A 24,565-nucleotide genomic window follows, 5' to 3' on the forward strand; every position below is an offset into this window, starting at 1 on the left:
TAAATCAAGCCTTCCTCTGTCTCCACAGCAGGGGGCTGAGCCAGAGACATGCGGTTTGGAGCAACCCAGAAAGAAAAAACACCTAGATCTAAACACTGGTCACTAAAAAAGATACAACTAATAAATATGTTTTAAAAAAAAGATGCCAGCTAATTGGTGTACAGTTCTTTATAATCCCTCAGCAATCTGATAGCAGTTTAAGAAACAATACAATTATTTGAGTTTTCAGTATTTACAGTGCCTATAGGAGGTATTCACCCCCGTTGGACGTTTTCACAGTTTGTTGTGTTACAACCTACAATCTTGATGCATTTAGATAGGATTTTTTTCCTTTGATTTACACAACCTACTCAACACTTTAATGTGTGAAAAAAAAAAATGTGTGAAAAAATTGTGTGTGGGATGTGTGTGTGTGTGTGAAAAAAACAAATCAATTAAAAATAAACCTGAAAAGTCTTCATTAGATAAGTATTCGCCCCCTTTGCTATGACACTCCTAAATAAGCTCAGGTGTAACCAACTGCCTTCAGAATTCACACAATAGGTTAAATGGAGTCCTTCTGTGTGCAATAAAAGTGGTTCACATGATTTCAGATTAAATACACCTGTCTTCGTAAGGTCCCACAGTTGGGTAGTGCATTCAAAGCAATGATACTACCATGAAGACCAAGGAGCTTTCAAAACAACTCCAGGATAAAGTTGTGGAAAGGCACAGATTATGGGAGAGGTATAAAAAGATTTCAAAGGCATTGAATATCCCTTGGAGCACAGTCAAATAGATCATTAAGAAGTGGAAGGTATACTGCACCAACTAGAATCTGCTTAGAGCTGGCCTTCCTCCCAAACTGAGCAGCTGGGTAAGAAGGGAATTGGTGAGAGAAGCCACCAAGAGGCCTATGACAACTCTGAAAGACCTACTCTGAAAGCGTTCCATGGCTGAGATGGGAGAAACTGTCCATGTGTCAACAATAGCTGAGGTACTCCACAAATCTGGCCTGTATGGAAGAGTGGCAAGAAGGAAGCCATTTCTGAAAAAAGCCCATGTAAAATCCCGCTTGGAATTTGCAAAAAGGCATGTGGAAGACTCTTTAACTATTTGGCGTAAACCCAAAACTTAAAAACAAGAAATTGAACGTGGCCCAGTCAAAGCCCAGACTTGAATCCAAATGAGAATCTGTGGTAAGACTTTAAGATTGCTGTTCACCAATGATCCCCATCCAACTTGACAGAGCTTGAACAATTTTGCCAAGAAGAATAGGCGAATATTGCACGATCAAGATGTGAAAACCTGGTAGAGGCTTACCCCAAAAACTCACAGCTGTAACTGCTGCCAAAGGTGGTTCCAGTAAGTATTGACTCGGGGGTGAATACTTATCTAACCAAGACATTTCAGTTTTTTTTTTGTTTTTCATTAACTGTTGTTTAACAATAAAAATTATCTTGCCTCTTCAAAGTGTTGAGTAGTAAATCAAAGGAAAAAAAAACAATTTAAATGCATCAAGATTTCAGGTTGTAATACAACAAACTGTGAAAACGTCCAAGGGGGGTGAATCCTCTAATGAAATTAACCTTGATGTATGCAACTATCGTTTATAATCCAAACAATCGCACCGTTTTTTCACCAAACAATCCAGGATTTTGTTTGGTCTTAAAGTTCCTAATCATGCATTTTTGCTTTCCAATTTAAAATGTCCAATTCGAATGTTGTCTTTGTTGCAGCAGCCCACTAACTGAACAGGAGGACTGAAGATCAACAGGTGAGCTTGGTTCCCCTTGTCAACTCAAACCATTTCTTTTCACCCGCTGAACCAAAGCAACTGATGCTCCCAAGCTACTGAAGGCTCTGCCTGGCCTTGTCTGGTTGCTGGCTATTGTGGAGGCCGTGGTGTGGCGTGGTGAAGCAATCCCAGACGATTTTAGTTTTAGTCTCTGCAAAATTGAAAAATGCACCACTCCCTGTCTGCGAGTCCCGTGTGGATTAGTAACTCAGCAGGACCAGGATTCAACCTATATCACACAGTAGTGCCTTTACTAGGGAAGACTGTGGGAAACTAGCATTTTCATTTCAACCCCAAATGAAGAAAAATAACAACCAACAGTGTTCCCATTAAATACCAGCTGAAGGTCACAGTAAGTATACAATCATCATACAGTCACCTTGAACCAGCATCCTGGACTTTTCTGGGAGCTTGTATTGAGAAGCAGTGTTTCCAGAAAGCCTGTCTAATCTGCTCACAGTTCTTGACTGGGGGTCACTTACCGTCGGGCACCTCGTCAGGCCGCTTGCGTTTCTCGTACACCACTATGATGACCACCAGCAGGAAGATCTCCACCAGCACTCCCACAAAGGGCCAGAGCGGCGCCAGGTGGCTGCGCACCCGAAGAATGGTGATGATGGACTTGTTGCCGATGATGTTGCTGGCATTGCAACAGTACTCCCCAGGATCCTCGCTGATCTTCAGGCTGACGATGGACAGCTCTGTGTAGTTGTCCTTGCTCACAATGAAGTAGCGGCCCGTTGAGTTGTTGATGTCCTTTCAATGGAAATGTGGGGAAAGCATTTCAAAACAGCTTCTTATTGTGAACTATTAAACACTCAATAGAGCTGAATTTAGAAACACAAAAACAAAAATGTAATAAACTAAATGACAAATATTTCTACTGAAATTATTTCTCAGTGTCTTTAATTATGAAATTAGTTTTGGTTAATACAGTGTGAAGGATCTCTTCACACAGGGTCTGCTTATAGGGTTTAGTCCACATTCGGTATGCTTGGGAAACGAACTGTACCGAGAACACATAAAGAAGTGGTTTCGGTCCGTTTGGCTGGTGGCGTACGCACTAAACATGTCATGCAGCTGCTGAATATACTCTAATATCCACACGCCCCGCGTGCGTAATAAGTCACGAGGCAAACACATAAAAACAAGTTTTAATTAATAAAAAAGTATTTTTTATTAAATATCCTTCCACCTCTGCCTGGCCTTAGAAAAGGTAGTACCTTAAAACATCTTTTTTTAAAAATGCATTAATTAAAAAAATAATTCCAGAAGTTGAATTGAACATTTCCATTGGAAGTGCAGTTTCTATTCATTACACTTCTTGTAATTCTTGGTTTATTCATTACTTTTAAAGTAAAATATTGTTGCCCATTTTATTCATGACACAGCACAATTGAGTCTGCCTTAAAATCACACAACGCAAATAAAGCTGTCATTAAATCACGCAGACCCTTCCTCACAAGACCTGCAATAGTATCAGGTGACAGTGCAGGTTTTTTTTTTATTTTTATCATCCTTTGTTATCTGGGGTAGTAACAGGAGGTATCCATACCAGATTTGTGCTACAGCTTCACAGTGGCGAGAAAGACGTTATTTGCATGGAATACCCGGTTCCTTTTCAATTCGAATGACAACCATTACCGATGGGAAGAGCCTGTCTGACCTTCAATCACTGAGCATATATAAAAAAGCTGCCCTGTCAGGGCCCTGCTGTGAGGAGGAAGTCCCTCCCACCTCCTGTTGAAGAGGGAAGTCCTCACAGTAGCACACTGCCATTTTCTCTCTCATCTCACTGAGACAGGTCAGATTGCGTTTTGCTTACTTGAACCGAAATTGGCTGATTTGTTGGTTTTATTCGGCAATTAAAAATACATTTCCACGGCAAAATCGCGCTTCGAGCATGTCTAAGAGTGCTCTTGCTTTATTCTTGTGTCAGTTTTCTGACTAGAGCTAGTTTCGACCTCTCTTAAAGGATTAGCGAGCGACCATTGCTCTTTCCCTACACGAGGCCTCGTGTAGTTGATACACTGTGTAGAGAGCTGTGTGGTGCTGTAAGGAGACCCCGCGGGCCTGCGGCGTCGTCTTCTACACCGATTTAATCGGTCACAGTGACCAATGGAAAAAAAAAAAAAAGCTCAGACCTAGCGCTCCGCTCAATCCTCGGGCTTTCCTAGCACAGCTGCGCTTGCCCTCGGCGACCATGGCGACTGAATCAGCTGCATACCCCGGCATTGACCGTAGTTTTTCCTGCCGATCGCTAGGTTGAGAAAACAGTGCCTACCTGGTCCCAATTGACTCGGCACCGGTGTAAACATCTTCGGCACCGCATACAGACCGGCACTGACCGCACTACAGGTCGGCATCGACCTCGGCACCGATTGACTCGGCACCGACCTCTCTGCGACGACATAGCTCTTTTTCGACGCCGATCCCAGTACCGATTGATTTGGCACCGGGGAATAGCTTCGAGGCTGTCTACAGCCTGGCACCGACCGCGCTTCACATCAGCACCCACCTCAGTGCCGATTGACTCGGCACCGACCTCTCGGCACCGATCACGCTATTTTCGACGCCGATCCTGGCACCGATTAATTCAGCTCCGGTGAATCGCTCAAAAGCGTCTACAGCCTGGCACCAACCACGCTACTATTGGCACCTAGCGCAACAGTTCATCTGCGAAACCATGTCGGTCCAATCAATTGGGTCCGGATGTCTCGGACCCAGCCACCTCCATTGGGCAGGCCACAGTGGGAGGCTCCTTAATACCCTAGCCACACATGTCGCAGAGGGAAGAGTTCCGGGACCTAATGCAGCATGCAGACATTCCATGGCCGGCAGTAAAAGAGGGAAAGGGAAATCGCTTACACCAACAGAACAGGCACCCACAGCTTGCCCTTCCTCTATGCCAGGACTTCCTGGAATTAGTGCGCTCCTCCTGGAGCAACCCACCGTCTACAGCCTCAGCCTCCAGCTTTTTACTGCAGCAAATGCCATGGCCATACTGGTGCTCTACCAGAACCAGTTGGAAGAGAGGCTGCAGGAGAGAGCTACAGAAGTGCACACGGGGGAGCTCCAGGCGGTAGCTAAGACGATGAGCGACCTAATAGGGGAGTTAGGTCAGGCAACAAGGAAGTCGCTGGCGGTGCTGTTGGCCACCTGCCGGCGGTTGTGACTGACACAAGACAAGGTCGTGGAGACTGAGAAGGTGACGCTACTGGATGCCCCCATTACACTGGGGCAGACTTTTGGGGCGACCATTGATGTGACCCTTGAGAGGTCCCACAAGTCCACGGAGAACACAAGTTTTCGTGCCTTCCGACTTACTGTCAGCGTCCAAGGTGGGTTGGGCAGCCTGCTGGGGTGAAAGGGTCTGATCATCACCCTCCATCCCAGAATAGACAAGCAGGCAGAGGCAGAGCAGCAGGGGACCACTGCAGGCCTGGGGTAACCAGTTCTCCAGCTGGAGACCGAGGCCAGGGCCTAAGAAAGACCTGACCCCTCCCAAGCCCAAGGGAGACCACCCCTGAGGGGCCCTGGCTGCCACCAAACCCCCCCACAACCAGACTGACCAATGGCAATGACCCATAGCAAGGCAGCACCCAGGACTCCTGGGTGCTATTGACAATGAGACACGGATACACTCTATAATTCCGTATACAGGGGCTCTCAAAAGTATTCACCCCCCTTGGACTTTTCCACATTTTATTGTGTTACAACATGGAATCAAAATGGATTTAATTAGGAGTTTTTGCCACTGATCAACACAAAAAGTCCATAATGTCAAAGTGAAAAATAAAATCTACAAATTGTTCTAAATTAAAGTGCAAAATGGATGCAGCAAAGTACAGAGAAATCCTGGAGGAAAACCTGCTGAAGTCTGCAAGAGACCTGGGACTTGGGAGAAGATTCATCTTCCAGCAGGACAATGACCCCAAACATACAGCCAACGCCACACTGGAGTGGCTTAAAAACAAAAAGGTCAATGTCCTGGAGTGGCCCAGTCAAAGCCCGGACCTCAATCCAATTGAGAATATGTGGAAATTGCAGTGTCCAGATGTGCAAAGCTGGTAGAGATTTATCCAAATAGACTCTTGGCTGTAATTGCTGCCAAAGGTGCCTCTACCCAATATTGACTCAAGTGAGTGAATACTTATGCAATCAATTATTTTCTGTTTTGTATTTGTAATTAATTTAGAACAATTTGTAGGTTTTATTTTTCACTTTGACATTATGGACTTTTGTGTTGATCAGTGGCAAAAACTCCATGTTTTAACACAATAAAATGTGGAAATGTCCAAGGGGGGTGAATACTTTTGAGAGCAACTGTAGGTCCGCCACCCTTCAAGGGTGTGCTCCCCACCACCGTCGAACCAGCGATGGTGATATTTGTTCAACAGGAGATCGCCAATCTTCAAAGGAAGAATGCTGTACACTTGGTAAGCCCAAGCGATACCCTCAGTAGCTTTCACACCAGGAACTTCTTGGTGCCCAAAAGAGACAGCGGTTTCAGACCAATTATGGACCTCAGGGTCCTCAACTTGTTCCTCAAACAGACGATGTTCAACATGTTGGCAGCACAGCGTATCCTCCAGTCCGTCCAACTGGGCGACTGGTTCACGTCGATCGACCTGCAAGACTACTTTCCTGTCCCGATCCGTCCCGCGCACAGAAAATATCTGCGCTGGTTCCACTCAGGCTGCGGGGTATTCGGATCCTGAATTATCTGTACGATTGGCTAGTCTGAGCACATTCAAAAGCAATGCAGAAATGCACAAAAACAGGTCATAGATCATGTGACGAAGTTAAGGCTCTCAGTACATCAACAGTAGAGCAACTTCGTACCGTCTCAGTCCACAGTGTTCCTGGGGATCCAACTGAACTCTGTGAGCACGCTTGCCTCACTGTCGGAAGACAGGATTCGGTCGTTGGAGACCACACTCTCCCTATTCAGAGAGGACGCTTTCGTACAGGTCAGAATATATCAAAGGTTGTTGAGGCTGAAGGCAGCTGCCTCGAGAATCCTTCCACTAGAGTTGCTGAGAATGCGCCCGGTTCAAGCCTGGGTAAATACGCTCAAGGTGCACCCAGTCCGAGATCGGTACCGGCTGGTGCGAGTGTCCAGGCAATGCTGGAACACACTGGAGTGGTGGCTCCATCCTGGCAATCTACCCCTTGGGTCTCCCCTCGGATCCCCTCATAGATGGGAAGTCATCACTACAGATGCCTCCAGTCTGGGCTGGGGAGCAGTCTGGAATGGGAGAGGAATAAGAGGTCAGTGGAAGGGACATTGGCAGCAAGCGCAAATAAATGCCCAAGAGCTTACCTGCCGTTATTTCATTTTCTCCAGCAGTTAGTGCACAAACACGTGCTGGTCCGGATGAACAAAACCACAGTGATAGCCTACATAAACCATCAAGGTGGCCTGCGCTAAAGTTTTAGAAACTTTAAGACCTCCCCCACACGAGTCAGAGGAGGACCGTAGACAACACGTGCTATGCCCAGTTCAGGGTCTACACTGTTATTTGGATAGGACGGTTGTAGCAATTCACTTGCTCCATAAAGTGGGTGTAAGTTTCACCCACCAGTCCTTTAATTAGGGTCAGTAGCCTGGCCAGGTTAAAACTCAATTTCCTATAGCTCCTTGCTGTCACCCTCTGTTCATCCTCTCCCCCCATTGGCTCATTCAGATGTCCACTCCTCCAATCTCAGAACTCCTTGGAAGCCAGCACTGTTATTAAAGCTGGCTGGCAAGGCCAGGGGGGACTCCCTTTTCTCATGAGGAATCCATTTTACAAATAACAGCATATTACTTAATTACAGTGCAACTAACTTTATTTTTGGTAAATCCTGGTGCATCCATTTACTCTTTTCATAATATTGTACTTTGTCTAAACCTTTCTTTTTTGTTTACACTGTTACTTGTTTAAGTTTAGTTGCTGCTCAAGGTCTGTTTAGGGTTTGTTTTTGTTAGTGTGTTCAGTCAACATTTTGTTCCTGATTCTCCTGATATTTTCCAAACGGCTGTTCACCACTCTACCCGGTACTACTCGACAGACTCACCATTTTCTACGATCGCTATTTTTCCATCAACCTTCATCCATCATCATCAGTACAGGACACTATTCGGGACTTCATTATTTGTTGGTGAGATTATTCCTTTTCTGTTTGCTGTTTTTTTTCTACTTCCCTTTGATACTTTGGATCCTGTAATTTTGGTTTTGTTCTTTTGTTACTTTGGATTACATGAGCATTGCTTCACTGGACTTGTTAGGCCTAAATTTTACATTACGGCCCATTCTATCAGGAGCCAGGCAACTTCATGGGCTTTCCTTCATGGCGCCTCCTTAGATGAGTTACGCAATGCTGCTATATGGACAGGTAGTCAGACATTTGTAAGTTTTTACCGCTTTGATGTTACAAACCAAACGAGACCCTCTCTAGGCTCTAGGGTGTTGCAGGCAGCATGCCCTTAGGTGTCATGTGGGCTCTGAGGCTATCGCCGTGGGGCTCTACTGTCGGTAATCTGTAGCCACAACAGCTTTCGTACAGCTTTCCCATTCGTTAATGGTTGTCATTCCAATTGAAAGGGAACGTTAGGTTATTACCATAACCCTGGTTCCCTGAAAGAGAATGATAACCATTCCACTTTGAGGTTGTGTCCCCAGCTCACCTCTGTTTTCGAAAGAAAATGGCAATGTGCTACTGTGAGGATGTTCCTCTTCAACAAGAGGTGGGAGGGAATTCCCCCTCACAGCAGGGCCCTGATAGGGCAGCTTTTGTATATTTGCCCAGAGATTGATGGTCAGAGAGCTCTTTCCCATTCGGTAATGGTTGTCATTCTCTTTTCAGGGAACCAGGGTTATTGTAAATACCTAACGTTAGCAAATGTAATACATCTGGCTTTATTATAAATTGTGCAATGTACACTCACAGGGAAAACATTGTGCCAGGACAAAGCGGTACTGCCTGTACTGACATTAGTCACTTGCATTTGCGCTGCCCTGCCTGAGTTTAGTAAGCCAGCTCCTGTTTCTCCAGTCACGCGTTTACAGCAAGCTATTATTATTATTATTATATTATTATTATTATTATTATTATTATTATTATTATTATTTTCATCAAGAACAGTTAACTATCCATATTTTTCTTAATCATGTCTTTGGCATTGTCTTTGGCATTTCCTCCAAAATAACAGTATTTTTCTGATAACTATTTCATGCTCTTTCAGCTTGATACGTTACTTCGGCAGTGATTTGACATTGTGAACACCAAATAAACCAAAATGACATGGACAGCAGCACAACCACATTGCGTAAAGTATTCTCCATGTTAGGCATAATGGAAAAAGTTTTTCCAGAGAGTCCTTCCGCAATCAGCAACAGTGTTGAGTGTGTTTGGAAAGTGCAATATGAAACCAATAGAACTTTAGTCTGGATGAGGCTGCAAGTGAACCAAACAAACACATCTGTATTGCATTGAAGTTCACTTGAATTTTCTGGTGTGAAACGAACCAAAGCAAACTTGAAAAAAAAAAAAAATTGTTTGTAAGTGAACCACGATTCAAATCTCTTGCAAGTGAACTAGGTGTGAACCTGCCCTAATAAGTGTGATACATTGTTTCAAACTAAACGAGCCAGACCGAGTCCGCTTGAAACAAACCCAGTGTGAAGGCAGCCTTAATGGTCCCATTAAATGTGTGTGCTAATTTTGCACAGAGTAGGCATTATACTTGCATAGGTGTGAATGGCTAGTTACAGCAGATCATTATCACAACAGATAGTGTCATATGATAGTAGTGTCTACGGTTCAACAGACTTCAGACCTTACTTTATTAGTTAGTATTCATTAAGAACATAAGAAAGTTTACCAACAAGAGGAGGCCATTCGGCCCATCTTGCTATTTTGATTGTTAGTAGCTTATTGATCCCAGAATCTCATCAAGCAGCTTCTTGAAGAATCCCAGGGTGTCAACTTCAACAACATTACTGGGAAGTTGGTTCCATGCCCTCACAATTCTCTGTGTAATCTCACAATTCTTTGTGTTCGTAACTGTGCCAGTACCACTGTCAGCAACAAAACATTATTCTACATTGTTTTACTGTTTTATATCCTTCACTTATACTGTACAAGTGTACAGCCACGGGCACACCAAAGTTTATAGACTGATGATTGACAGGGTCTGTTGGGTTTTAGAATCTTCATAATAGTGTTCTAATTTGGGGACTGTTGACTTGAACAAACAGAGCATGCCTAGATTACATTTCTAAACTCTTAATGTCTCTTATTTATTTATTTTTGACTTCGTATTGCCGAAAGGTTTGATTCCTTTTTGTGGACTGTCTCTGTGCTGAATGCCTCTGTGCTGAACGTCTCTGTGCTGAATGTCTCTGAATGACCACTACCTCTAATTGTAATCTCTTTTCATGTTGAACTAATGTCTAGTCTTACAGATCTCAATTAGAACTAATCTAGAACTAATCTTGGACTACCTTAAGGTCACTTATAAAAGTTACCCATAGTAACAGAATAGCAAAGTGTACTAAAGCACAGTGAAAGCATGGTAAAGCCCTGAGAGGTATGGCAAACTATGGTAAATGGATAGTATAACCTTGAGAAAAGTTGGGGAAAACTACAAATTATATAATGTATCCCTAATGGCTTCCGTACCGTAAAGTAGCCATCTATCTTCTTGCGCCACAACCAGACAGGGTAAGGGTATCCCACAGACTTGCAGTACATCACGGCCGTCTGCCCCTCATTACGGTTCTCACTGCGCTTGTGCCCGATGATGTCTGGAGAGGCTTCAAAACACAAACAGAAACACAGTGAGGGGTCACACTAGCTTACATTGCACACAAACAAACAGCAACACGGTGAGGGGGTCACACTAGCTTACACTGCACACAAACAAACAGCAGGACAGTGAGGGGTTACACTAGCTTACACTAAGGAATGTGTGATCTCTCTTTGGTACATCCAGCCTTTTCATGTGGCTAAAGATATTTGAATGTTACATCTTTTTTTCATTTTGACATACTGCAACGCAAACACATTCTATTGCTAAGTATACTCTGTAGCATTTAAAACACTATTTACGAAAGTTGATATTCTGTACAGCCCCAGATACAACCAATAACTTGAACTAAAGACGGATTTTACTGCGTTTCACACGCTTCTAGTAGCAGTCTACTTGACCTCCACTAGGTGGTGTCATTTTAACAGTTTGTACTGTATGCCTTACCTAACAGTTCATGACAGTCCAGTCAGTCCACTCCTGAACTTAAATAAGCCAGGCAGGTAACTCAAAGTAACTAAAATCACCTTAAAGATGAGTTGTGTGTGTTTACATCCTGAGTTTGGTACCAAAAACAAAGGTTACAAAGTCAGTTTTTACAGTTAAAGAAGCTAGCAAAATAATTCCATACATTTGACTTGCCATGCACTTCCACTCAACTCAAATACAAATGCAGTTCCAGTACGATATCTGATACTACTTTAGGCTTGCTATATCTCTGTTTACAAGTCATCCTTTCACATAGTGTTGAACTCCCATGGTTATTTCACCTGGAGAGTTCACATTCTTTCATGACAACCAAATCAGTTATTCAGCGGCTGTCTGTGTGCCATGCAGTGAAAGGGGTGCCTTCCTGTCGTAGTGTCAAGTTTTATAGCAATTTAAATTGGAGTATTTTCTGTAGCATACTGTTAATAGGAGCATGGCCGTCTCGCGCACTGAATGGATGCCTGCCACAGGGGTCTCCTGGGTCGCTAACTTCAAACACACACAATAATAACATAACCCTAAGGTTTGTGGGGTATTGGCCATGGATCACCATTTTAAACTACACGGGGTAATCACTATGTTCAGTGTTCTCCTCCCTCCCACACCCTGTTTACATTGACCTCAGGAACGTGCCCTGATATTTCGGGCCCCCTTCTGATACAGCGCTGTCTGATTTGCATTATTTAAAATGGCACTGAGTGAAATGTGATCTTTGGGTACTGGTTAGCTTAAGTGAGATGAACTCTGAACCCGGGTGAGTCTATTGTTTGAAGTGAAAGCAGAGATGAGAGAGCTACATGTGCGAGCAGTGAAGTAAAGGTTATTAAAATGGTATTCGGCAAGCGATCACGCAAAAATGATGCAACGACTGCAATGCAGTTAGTTTTGGAGAATGGGAGTGATTTTGATACTCCAGTGGGAGCGAGGCTCTGGATCTGGAGGATGAAGGATCATGAGGATTTGGTTCCTACTTTCACAGTGGTAACTGGAGAAGAATCCAGCGATACTGAAGGTAAGACGATTCATGATTTATATTGTATGTTATTTTAAGTTCTTGCTCAAAGCAGTAAGGACACGTTGTGTGTTATCGGTTTCCTTGCAAGTTGGCTTATCTACTGTGTTTAAACATTACCTGTAAGACTGATCACTTATCGATAGTTATTTAGGTAGATACTTTATAATATTTAAAGCTTCAAGCCAGTCTTGTCAGCCAGAACAGTTCGGTATATGTTTTCTTTGTTTACAAATTGTACAAATTACCATAAATGGAGTTTACCTCAAATAATGTGTTTTACACAAAGTATCATTTGCAAACGTTTTAATACATCCGACACCAAATGGTTTATTAGCTCAATATTACTAGTGATCTGTAGACATTTGTCTGCAGTGTAGGGTTGCCACCTGGCCCCATAATTCCGGAACACTTTGGGACGGGACATGGTTTTTAAGTTGCCCTTAAACTGAAAGCAATAAACATGTGAATTGAGCACTAAGCACTTGCTTAATTTATACTGCTTCTTAATTATCCGAATCATTGTGATAATACAAATCTTACAAAATAAAAATAAATATCTTGAATAAACCTGTGTAGGTTTATTCAAAATATTTATTTTTATTTTGTACAAAATGATATTTCAGTTCTCAATATTTAAAAGATGCTATTTATATCCTATTAATTAGTAATATATAGCCCTAATTTACATTGACTCTCCCAATTAAATAACAACACTGATCCAGTGTTCACGCTGTCTGGTGTCAGGAATAGTGAACAGCTGCTCAGTATTAATGATTTCAGTGGGAGAAGGTGATATACTATTAGAAACTATAAAGAAACTTTAAAATATATATTTTTAAAACTATTAATAAAATAAATAAATAAAATTTAACAATTTTCGATAATAACATAAATCAGTACGACGGAGTGCTATTAATTAGGTGGTCTGCTGCTGTTAAAGATAATTAAGTCACCAGAATCCCGAATTTAATGCACAAGGTTTAGGCTCAATTCACATTTGATGAAGTCCTTCAGTTTAAGGGCAACTTCAAAGTCCTAAGGTCGGTCTCCCCGTTCCAGTTCGTATAGACGTATGGGTGGACGTCCTATAAACCACACAACCACAACAAAAATGATGTTTTCGTTTTGTTTTACTGAAACAAGCAAATACGTATACTCGTGCCAGTAAAAGTTGATCATATATTAGGCACGGTCATTTTGCAGTTATCATTTCTTTTCTTCACACGTATGAAAAAAACAAGAATGCATGTTTACTGTGTGTTCTTTTTTTTTTCTTGCCCGGTATGGTGGCTTTACCATACTTACCTGATTTACTGAAACGACACTTGATGTGATTAATGAAACTGTTGCTACATTTGAATTATTCATTATTCTTGCCTAAAAAGATTTTGTACCACAGTAAACTTTAATAAGGATACTTCCATTATTCTGCATTTTCTGTTTTGCCTAAAAAGATCATAATACTGACGTTTACTAGATGTCTTTACATGTAGAAACTAGATAAGGTAAACAGAAGTTTTGACTTGCCATATTTGGTGTATGAAGAAGACAAAAGTGGAATAATTAGTTTTATAGCAGGACTGATCAAAGCTGTATATGATTTCTTTACAAGTTTTACTGGAAATTTTGTAACTGTACTAAAGTTAGTGGTGATGTCATAATAATAATTTTGTTTTATAAAGTTTATTATTATTATTATTATTATTATTATTATTATTATTATTATTATTATTACGCTGTCTAACAATGCTCCCCTTTGTAATACAGCTGCAAGCTCCAGTGTGCAAGCAGAGGTCTCTCTTGGAGAAAGAGGTCATGGATGTGGTCGGGCAAGTAAGAGAGGCAGAGTTGCATCGTCCAGCTCTCGGGGGTACTGTACAGGAGAGCTGGTACACTGAAGACAGGCAGCCACAAAAATTCTCATTCACTGGTGTTCCTGGGATAAATACACAAATGGCTGGATTATCTGAAGCTGTTTCTCACCCATGATGTGCTGTTGAACATTCAGAAGCAGACCAATACATTTGTCCAGGAACAGATGGAGAAAATACCAGCTGATAACAACCATGCAAAGATGAGGGGCTGGGAAAATGTCACCTTAGATGGCCTGTGGCAGTTTTTTGGGCTTTCACTCTTGATGGGGATAGTGAAGAAGCCCTCACTCAACAGGGACCCCACCATCAGTACTCCCGTCTTTGGCAACCCGTCATGAGCCTGAACCACTATAAGCAAATCCTTCAGGTACTGCGCTTCCAGGATATCCAAGCTGTCAGGTCTGAAAATGATCTCCCCTTCTTTGACCGCATTTCAACCTTATTCACCAGCGTCTACACACCTGCGCAATGGATGAGTTTCTTTTGCTGTAAGAAGGAAGGCTTTATTTCAAGCAGTACCTCCCAAACAAACGTGCACGCTTTGGGGTTGAAGTCTTATGAGCTTTTGTGAGGTGAAGACCGGCTACACAAGGAAATACATGCTGTATTCTGGGCAAGACCAGCAACTGCTTGATGGTCAATATGGTTCCAATTTTGGTGTTGTGATGGAGCTCATGAAGGGGCTTTTAGATAGGGGATACTGATTAGCTGTAGACCACGACTACAACAGTCCTGAACTGTGTCTGTCTCTATATGACAGGAAGATACATTGTCTGGGTACGGTGCGTGGTAATTGCCGTGGTATACCCAAAGATTTACACATAAAATTAGATGGAACACCACTGCAGAAAGGAGAGGTAACTTACCGCACCACTGACAAGCTGATGGCACTGTGCTGGCGTGACTAGAATTATGTCACCATGCTTTCAAACTGCAATGACACCAGTAAGGTAAATACAGGAAAGAAGACCAACGAAGGCCAACTCATCCACAAAGCCCAGGTGACTGTGGCTTATAATGCCATCATGGGAGGGGTTGACAGAAGCAACCAGCTGCTGAAGTACTACAGCTTTCTGTGGAAAGCCACTAAATGGTATAAAAAGCTTGCCTTCCACCTTATTGATGTGGCAATTCTTAATGCACACATGTTATATTCACAGAAGCCATCGACTGTGCTTTCCTTTCATATGAACTTTTTGCAACAGAGCCGTGCAGACCCCAGTGCAGGTGATCAGGGAGGCAGGCCAAGCACCACAGTACAACTAGTGAGGCTGACTGCTCGCCAATTCCCAAGCCTCATCCTCTCCAAATCCAAAAAAAACAAGGCAGTACTTCGTCAGTGCATCGTGTGCAATTAGGGTTCAGGGCACCGACATCAGAAGGGCGAGTCCAGAAAGTGAGTGGAGACAAGGTACCACTCTATACCTTGTGGGAACATTTCACTTTGTGCTGCACCATGTTTTAAATTCTGGCACACACCATAAAATAAAACAAAGTTGTGGCCCAACAGTGGTTTGTTTAAATATGTTTGTTTGTTAATCTGTTTATTGGTCTTGTTGTTTTTACAGGTCACTTTGTTTTATTTACAATTTAGTTTTAGACCTGAAACACTGAAATGGGAGAGTAGGAGAATAAAGTTTTATTAGGAGGGAAACCTTTTTTTTCCTGACAATTCTGTACCTTTTTACAATTTACCATGTTCAGAATTCTGTAAACAGCATGAAAATAATGTTCTTCACTTTCTAAGCTTTTAAATGAAATATGGTGTTGCTGTGATTTGAAAATTTGAATGACTGACTTCCATTTTCTTTACAAATTAAAAAATATATTTATATAAAGTTCAAAATTCTGGCATGGCAGTCTGAACCTGGCCTGGAACATTTCAGTTAAGGTTTGTTTGAATATTGTAATTTGATTCAAATGCGAATAGAATTATTACCCTGCTATTTTATGACACTGTATATTCTCAGTGGGTTGTGAAGCAGGTTTGTCTCCAACAGTCGTGGTTCAAGTTCCAGCCACTAGGTGGGGCTCACATACTGCATGCATTGCAGAAAAAAAACAGCCACGGTTTTAGTCTCTTTTCCCAACCTAATCACTGGCCCCACTATTCTTGTTCTGAATATTAAATATGCATTCGCCATCGGCGACTGGGAGTGGGTATTTCAGGTATGTAATAAAACCTTGTTTTGCGGATAGTTTTTTTTTTATTTTTTTTTTCTTCCCCTGATTTTATGAAGCATTAGTTTTTGTTGTGTGTGTTTTTTTTTTTTTTTTTTTTTTTTTTTTTTTTTACTTTTGCTATACTAAATTTAAATAGACAGATAGTGTTCATAGGGTGCGTACAACGAGAACGGAGATTTTCTTTAATAAACCAGAAAAAGGTAAATTACACAAGCGAATGCATGCTGTACTGTATTTGTTTTTTTCAAGCAGATTGATTTGGAACGGTGATTAAACTGTATATTCGGGCGGCTTTACAGTGGATTAAGGCACTCTTGTTGACCAATCAGGTTACAGGAAATCTCATATCCATATTCTATACAGTAAGTTATAATTAGTGTTTCTAGTTTTTGGTTTTTATTTTCCATCTCTCTCCCTCCCATTAAACATTAATTAATAGTTGTTAAGCCTTAACTGAATATCAGATTGTTTGTTTAAATTAGAAATGCACTACTAGAAACTAACACGGTGGAAATAAATAAACTGAATTCGGCGATTATAGCCAGAACAAAATGCAGGTTCAAATGGGATCAGGCGAGATCAATGCACATAGTTTGTTAAACAAACAGCTTAATTTGGTAATTAGAGTTTGATTAAGAAAGCAAATCGGCTCACGTGATCAAAAATAAAACTAGAAGCCCTAGGTATAATATCATGTTCTGCAACCATAAAATGCTAAACTGCCGTTTGGAGTGTCTCAAGCAATTATTAAATAGATGTTGCTTAAAAAAACCACTTGAGTGTAGATTTAATCAAGTGGGGAGAAAAACTGAAGTTGCTGAAATATTTTAACTAAGAGTGTTTACTTTGCCCCTTCTTTTTTTTTTTGGCTACCCTAAGGATTTCGGCCAACTTTGAGACCTGAGATAGATAGATAGATAGATAGACAGATAGATAAGAGTACTACTCTAAATAATTATAATTACTTGAGCACTCATTTATTACTTGAGTACTCGAAAAAATTTAAATATCTCTTCATGAATGTAAGTTCAATATCAATATATTGTAGCGAATGGGTGAGTTCAGGTTGGCAGACTTTTGTTTCATCTGGTCCTTGGTAGTGTTTGTGTGTGTGTGTGTTATTGTTGGGTGCGGGCCATGTCATTTACACAACCTTGCTCTGCCCCCCCCCCATGGGAGCAGTGGTCTGCTCTCTTCTCTGTATGTGAGTGGACTGATGGAGCTGGAGCCTCTGTGTGTGTGACAGACAGACAAAATCGTCCCTTCTGATTAAAAACAAAACCTACAGACCACCCCAAGAGATTAGCAATCCAAGAAAACACAATAAAATCCTGCCATTTGAAAAGACAAAACCGGATTCCAGGACTTAATCTCCAACTATTCGCCATCTGTTGCTGTTTGTGGCATACTGGAGACGGGGGGGGGGGGGGGGGGGGGGGGTGCATTGTCCCACTTTCCTTGGCAACCCGGGTGTTTTTATGGGTGAGTGGAGCAGTGGCAGCTCCTCGTGTAGGGTAGAGCTGGGTAGTTGCCTTTTTTTAATTCTCCTTTCCTCTAAAGCCATGCAAAAATATTATTCTCACTGGCTGTCACATCACTGGAGGCCCAGTAGTTCATGGCTTGTACTGTACTTCAGAGAAACTTGATTAGAAAATTGCTGTGTTTTATGTTTCAAATTATAAATGACTAATTTATTTCAGATGGTATCATTGTACTTTGTAGAATTTTTAATACATGGCTGCATTCATTTGATCTTCAAATCAGATGAATGTGTCCATTCCCTGAACTGTGTTCTTAAATGATCTTGTAAAGTGTAGGGTACCAATACTTTTGTCTTCAACGATACAGATAAAACTCTACAGTGAAAAATATGCATGAACACTGCTTTCATTATATTCTTGTCATTTGGGGATAATAAATGCTGGCTGTTCTCTCAGGTTATTCTAAAGACTTTACAGATTAAAATCCAATTAGATCCATCTCTGTTGCTCCAGCCGCAGGACACAAGCAGTAACACAGAACATGCTCTCAGAGGCTTTCCACAAGAGCAGAAAGCAGGGACACTGACGGGAGAGAACTGCTGTCCGATTCAGGAACAAAGCAAAAACAGAACTTAGCGAGAGCACTGCAATACAACGGCATTTACATGTCCTTGAAACGGAGAGATGAAATACAGACACATCTTTCTAATCATAATCAATCCAGTCAGAATTAAATCAAACAAGATATTCTTTCAACCTGTAGAACTCAAACCCCTTTGAGATAGTGCTTCCTGTAAGCCGTGCATGTTGTATTTTGCCTGTTAATATTGCAGAGTTATTACAAACAATGCCTCACCCATTTCAGTGTCTTTATAAATCCAGGAAATGGCAGTAATCCTGTAATACAGCAGCAGGTTTAAAATGGAGATACAGCAATGCTAAATCTATCGGAGTACTTCTTCAGCTTTTCAATTAATAAAACACATTTTATAAATCAAATGAAAAATTTCAGAGTGCTATGTACAGTACCGACAAAAATGACAAGTGATTTACAGAAAGGCTGTGGGTGGGGATTTTAGTCAAATAATAAATATCTTGGTACCCCTGAATAGGAAAAATAGAAAAGAAAGGCTACACCCATTCATTCAGGATTCATTCAGGATGTTCAAGTTCATCCCAAACCCTGCTCAGCTAGATTGCAAACAGGGTTCTGCATTGCTGGGTGAACTTGATTAGAAACGTTGCTGTTCATTTATCCCAAACCTGCTCGGCTAGATTGCGAACAGGGTTCTGCACTGTTGGGTGAACTTGGTTAGAAATGGTACTGTACTTCAGTAACCTGCAGCAGTTTCAATGTATTGCAGGGATCACGCAAATTTAGGACAATGTCAAATCAGTACATCGGTTCAATTAAGAGGTATAAGAATTCACCTGACGTGGAACCCTTCAATTAATGTGGTGTGTTTTAAATCTGTTCTAACTGGATGGAATTCCCAATTTATGACACCCACCAACTCGTTACCTGACACCTTTCAAGACATGCGCCCTTCCCGCCCCCCTGGATAAGAAGGCGGCAGTTCGTTATTCATGTCCCCATTAGTGCCTGTCATCCCCAGCTCGCTCCCGGCCACCCAGATTGTACAGGATTACAGAGGATTTAGTGTTATATAAGATAATATAAGAAAAAACCTGCTGAGGATCACAGCAGGCAGGGTCTGCGTACTCTCTCTTTCTCTCTCCTTCCCTCACTGGAAGTGAGCTACACTGAGTCAAAATGAGGGTTGCATTTATTTCCCCTTTTTATCCCAATCACAACTCTTATTAAAATTCTGGTATCTTTAAGAACATAAGAAAGTTTACAAACGAGAGGAGGCCATTCAGCCCAGGGCTTCAGCCCACCTGGGCTTCAAGACTGTTTCTTATGTATAGCGCTACCCCTCCTCCTCTTCTGTCCTGCCTGTCTTTCCTATACAGTGTATACCCACAAATATTATATTCGTCCCCATCACTCAGACAACCAAGTTTCAGTAACACCTATCATATCATAGTTACTTGTTAGTGCAGTAGCTTCAAGTTCTAGAATTTTGTTTCTGATACTTCTAGCATTTAGATAAATACATTTAATGGTTGTCTTACCTGAGTTGTTGTTCTTGTTTTGATGTGGTCTCCCTTCTGTTTTTTTGTTGATTTCTCCCCCCTTCCTTTCTAGTTTAAATGCTTCTGAACCTGCTCGAGGATTTTTTTCTCCAAGTAGACTGGTTCCCTTGTTATTTAAGTGCAGTCCGTCCCGTCTATACAGATAGTCCTCGTTGTAGAATGTGGTCCAATGATCAAGATAGGTGAAGCCTTCCCGTGTGCACCACGTCTTCAGCCATGCGTTTTGATTAATTATTTCCAGCTGTCCATATGGTCCTTTGCAAGGTGCCGGTAGTATACCAGAAAATACCACAGTTTTGGTTTTCTCTTTTAATTTCCTTCCTAGCTCTCTGAATTTGTTTTGCAGGGATTTTGGTCTGTCTCTTCCAATGTTGTTTGTACCGATGTGGACGACTACTACCGGGTCGTCTCCTGTTCGTTCTAGGAGCCTGTCCACGTTCTCAGTGATGTGCTTGACCGAGGCTCCCAGAAGGCAGCACACTGTTGTAGTAAGGGGGTCCAAACTGCGAATTGAACTTGCTGTGTTTCTCAATATGGAGTCCCCAACAATCATGACCTCCCTTCTTTTTGCTGTCTGGTCACCACTGTCAATAGGGTCCTGGATGTTGTTCCTTTCATTCTCTTGTTGTTGGTTCTGCTCATCAAAATTCTGAAGTGACTCAAATCTGTTGGTTGTTTTGATTTCTGGTGGTTGTGTTTGACGAAGTTTCTTTTTTTCCCTGCTTCTGCCTACCTGAACCCAACTGTTCTGACCTTCTATCTCCCTGGTGGCTTTCAGTCGGTTAGGGGTGATGCAGACTTCCAGGAATTGTGGGTGTGCCAGTTCCTCAAGATACTGTTGCTGTCTCACTTCTTCCAGCTCCATTTCTAGCATACTTACTAGTTTATGCAAATCCTGGATCTCGCAGCACTTTACGCACACTTGGTTTAGCTCCGCTGGGTTTTCTCGGATTTCCCACATCAAGCAGGTGTCACAGATTACTGGCTTAAAGACCATGTTGAGGTTTTTTTTTTTGGAAGTTTAGTTTCTTCTGCAGCCGTCAGCCTGCTTTCAAACTGCTTCTAAACTGCTCTGTACTTTTCCACGCCTGTACTTCTCCCACTCGCTGTCGCTGGGAAGACTGCCTCGTTTAACTGCGTTGTTCTGCTGTGCTGTTGGCTCCTCCCCTCGCCCGTGTCTCAGAACGGCGCTGAATTTGAATCAGCTGCTCCGAGTTTCAGCTTGTTTGTTATCAGAAAAACACACGCGGCTGTTTGACTTTGAGCTGCTGCTGTGTTTCCCCAATGTCCTGTGTTTTCTGATTAAAGCAATTAAAGATGCAATTTCTCCTTACTGCTTCTAAACTGCTCTGTACTTTTCCACGCCTGTACTTCTTCCACTCGCTGTCGCTGGCAACAACATGGAACAATGGACCACCAGTGCAGAATGGCTGCTCTTCCTTTTACCTCACTTGTTCCTCATTTTCCCCAAAGCATGTTCTGAAATGGCGACTACCAACAATGATACCCCCTTGAATTTCACTTTATCTCCACCTACCTGACTAAGGTTGTGTGGTATACAGGGAGATGTGCTGCCCTTTTATGTCAATGGCAGTGTGTGTAGCATACAGGGAGATGTGCTTCCCTTTTATTTCAATGGCAGTGTGTGTAGCATACAGGGAGATGTGCTTCCCTTTTATTTCAATGGCAGTGTGTGTAGCATACAGGGAGATGTGCTTACCTTTTATTTCAATGGTAGCGTTGGCCGGTGGAGCGTCTTCAAAGGTATACACACACAGGTACTCTCCTGAATCGTCTGCTCTTGGCTTTTTAATGCTGAACAATTTAAATTGAAACAAGATGTATCAGCAGCATACATTACAGTCCATCGAACAGTTTATGTTATAAATGTAGTAGGTTTTCAAAGCATTATAAAGTAAATATATCTGACAGCATTGGTTAGCACTGCTTTAATAGGATTTTAAGATCATTTCTGAGCTTGTACAGCATCCTCCCTTGGTCATCCCAAATGCTGCCTGGACCCTGTGTATTGCACTGAGAAATATTTTATTTAGAAAAGCGCCTTTCTGTTTATAAGTTCAATGCACGGTGTATCAGCAGAATTAGCAAACAATATGGCGAAAATATTTAGATTAATATATAAACTGTAGGACCTTCTAACAAGGAACAGATGAAGATGGTAATGTTTCCAAAGATGGCAGAGCCCTTGTTGAAAATCTCCTCAACCCCAGAGGAGACAATTATCTATTCAGGCACACAAAGATATTTAATGAGAAAGTAGTCTTGCTCACTAAGTGAAGTAATCCAGCAACAAACTCCCCATCCCCAGTTGGACTGCTTTCCTAAAAAAAGGACACAATTTGCTCATTAAAATTTTTAGCATATTTTCTATTTAGTCAGTAAGGGGTCTGAGTGAGGAAAGATGGGCAATACAATCCCCACACCTAGTCTTGCTGTAAATTATTTGAAGTTTCTATTATATACACATATACACTATAGAAAGTCTTCACCCCCTCGAACTTTTTTTACATTTCGTTGTCAGTAGCTATTTTAGTTTTTATTTTTAATTACATTTTTACAAATGTCTAGAATATTTTTTTCACTTGGAAGTTGTGAGGAAGGATGTGTAGATAAATGATATAAAAATATATATATTTTTAATGCATTTTAATTCCAAGCTATAAGGCAACAAAAGGTGAACATTTTGAAAGGGGTGTATACTTTCTATAGGCACTGTATAGAATATTTTATATGGGCTGGTGCTGTGTTCAAAGTTCTTTTCAGCAAATTGTTATTTTAGTCCTGTAGTCCTAAAAATGAACCCTTTAGTTTGCAGGCGCACAACATCACTGTTTTTTATATAGGGCTCATTGTGGGGATCACGTGACTTTTGGCAATGACAGCTTTCAGATCTCGCTCCTCTCTACCCTTCACCTAGTTTACTTTTCAATCTATTTTAATCATCAGGTCTCTGGTCCGCTGTTCGATAGATGCCAATACGAAAGCGATCTCTCTTTCTAACTCCAGGGTCGACCGTATAGAAGCAAAGATTGAGGAGCTACAGGATATGAACTGGCATAATAATTTGTGCCTTGTGGGCCTAGATAAAGGATCAGAAGGCAAGAATGCCATCAATTTCCTAACCAAAGCTCAACCAAGCTAGTCTGTCACGGGCAAGAACATTGAAATTGAGGGGGCACATCGCATATATACAGACAAGTCCAGGATGACTGACAAACCACAAACACTTATTTTTAATGTTCTCCGCTATACAGAACGCCAGCTCATACTTCAGGCTGTTAGGAAGGATTCTCTTCATCACACTGGAAAGGGCCTCAGATTCTACCTCGACTACAGCAACTACACAGCCCAGCGCAGATGGGCCTTTTCACAGCCGATGAGTCTAGCTCGCTCCCAGGGTTTGCAGGCCTTTCTGTTATATCCCTCAGCTCTGAAGATCATTCATGGCTCGCAAACTGATCTGTTTCAGATCCAACTGAGGCACATCTCTGGATCTTCTCAGCCTTGTGGTGCATCTGACATGTCCCTGTTTTTCTGAAGAGATGGAATCTGATGAGGTGAGGCAAAGGTCTTCATGGTGTCAGCTGGAGCTCCGATGAATCCTGCTCCATCCACTAAGCTTGTCCTGCCGCTGTTTTTGGATTTCGTTTTGGTTCTTTGGACGCGGCTGTTCTGACTTGGCTACAGGACTATTAATTTAGCTGACTTACTTCAAGAAAAGTCTGCCTTGAGCGCAGTACTTTAGGTCTTAGTTTTTCAGCATAGAAGAAGAATGCAGTGCTTCCATTGTTGCCATCTTATTTGCTTTCTTATTCTCCATGTGTTTACGGGACTGGCATTATTATATTTAATGGTATTGACTCATACATGATCACGCGAATTACAGCAAAACTTTAAGAATACTATCGCACCATCCTCATAGATTTTTTTTTCTTCGTTGGTGCAGCCGCCAGTTTCAGCAGAGACACGGAGTGAAGTCACATGATGAATAAACTCGCAAAAAAATAAATAAATAATGGACATGGTATGTCTGCTTAAATTACTGTACGCTTTTTTTTTTATTTCTATTTTTGACTAATGTTTGGATTATATTTCAGAATGCCTGAGATGATTTCTGAAACGGTCGTTGTGATTTCTGAAATGGTCTTTATGATTTCCGAAGTGGACAGTGCACTATCCTGATATAAAATGAACTGGCCCTCAAACGTACCGATAGTTAAGCATTTTAAATATCTCGCTGTAGAAATCTATCCCTCTTTACATTCTATTGTACTAACTAACTTTATTAAGATATTTAGACAAGTTGAGGGCCATTTAAACAGAGAAATGCATCTTCCTGATTTTCTCTATGCCTGTATCTTCATAATAAAAATGAATATACTCCTACGCTTCAATTTTTTTTTTGTTAGATGCTTCCCCTATTGGTTATTGGGATAAACTGCATTCTATAACCTCTAAATTCATATGGGAGAGGGAAGCGGCCACATATCAAATTCTCTACATTATATCGTGAGAAATCCTAAGGTGGACTGTCTTTACCAAACTTCAAATATTATTTTTGGTCATCCATGCTCTGCCCAATCATGGTGTGACTCAATCCTAACACTACTGTTTCATGGCGACAGTTAGAGGAAAACTTAGTATTTCCATATAGACTTCAAGACTTGGTATTCCCCTTAAGCAATGCAAATTATGCTTTGGTCCCATAATTTCTTATTTGATTACGGTATAGCACCTGGTGGAAAAGCACACAAGCCTTCGAACAAAATG

The 24,565-nt window shown here is 41.6% G+C and overlaps 1 protein-coding gene across 3 annotated transcripts in view; it reads right to left on the reverse strand.

Moving 5' to 3' along the window:
- LOC121299238 (neuroplastin-like) overlaps positions 1–24,565 on the reverse strand; it is an 82,814-nt gene that overhangs the window by 13,740 nt on the left and 44,509 nt on the right. For all 3 annotated transcript variants that reach the window (XM_041226893.1, XM_041226892.1, XM_041226894.1), the window contains 3 exons: positions 21,495–21,589; positions 10,448–10,581; positions 2,260–2,533 (listed from right to left, as the gene is read on the reverse strand). In XM_041226893.1, coding sequence (XP_041082827.1) covers positions 2,260–2,533; positions 10,448–10,581; positions 21,495–21,589 — 503 coding nt within the window. The remainder of the gene's footprint in view (positions 1–2,259; positions 2,534–10,447; positions 10,582–21,494; positions 21,590–24,565) is intronic.

Source organism: Polyodon spathula, chromosome 24 (assembly GCF_017654505.1).
Source record: "Polyodon spathula isolate WHYD16114869_AA chromosome 24, ASM1765450v1, whole genome shotgun sequence".
NCBI lineage: Eukaryota > Metazoa > Chordata > Actinopteri > Acipenseriformes > Polyodontidae > Polyodon > Polyodon spathula.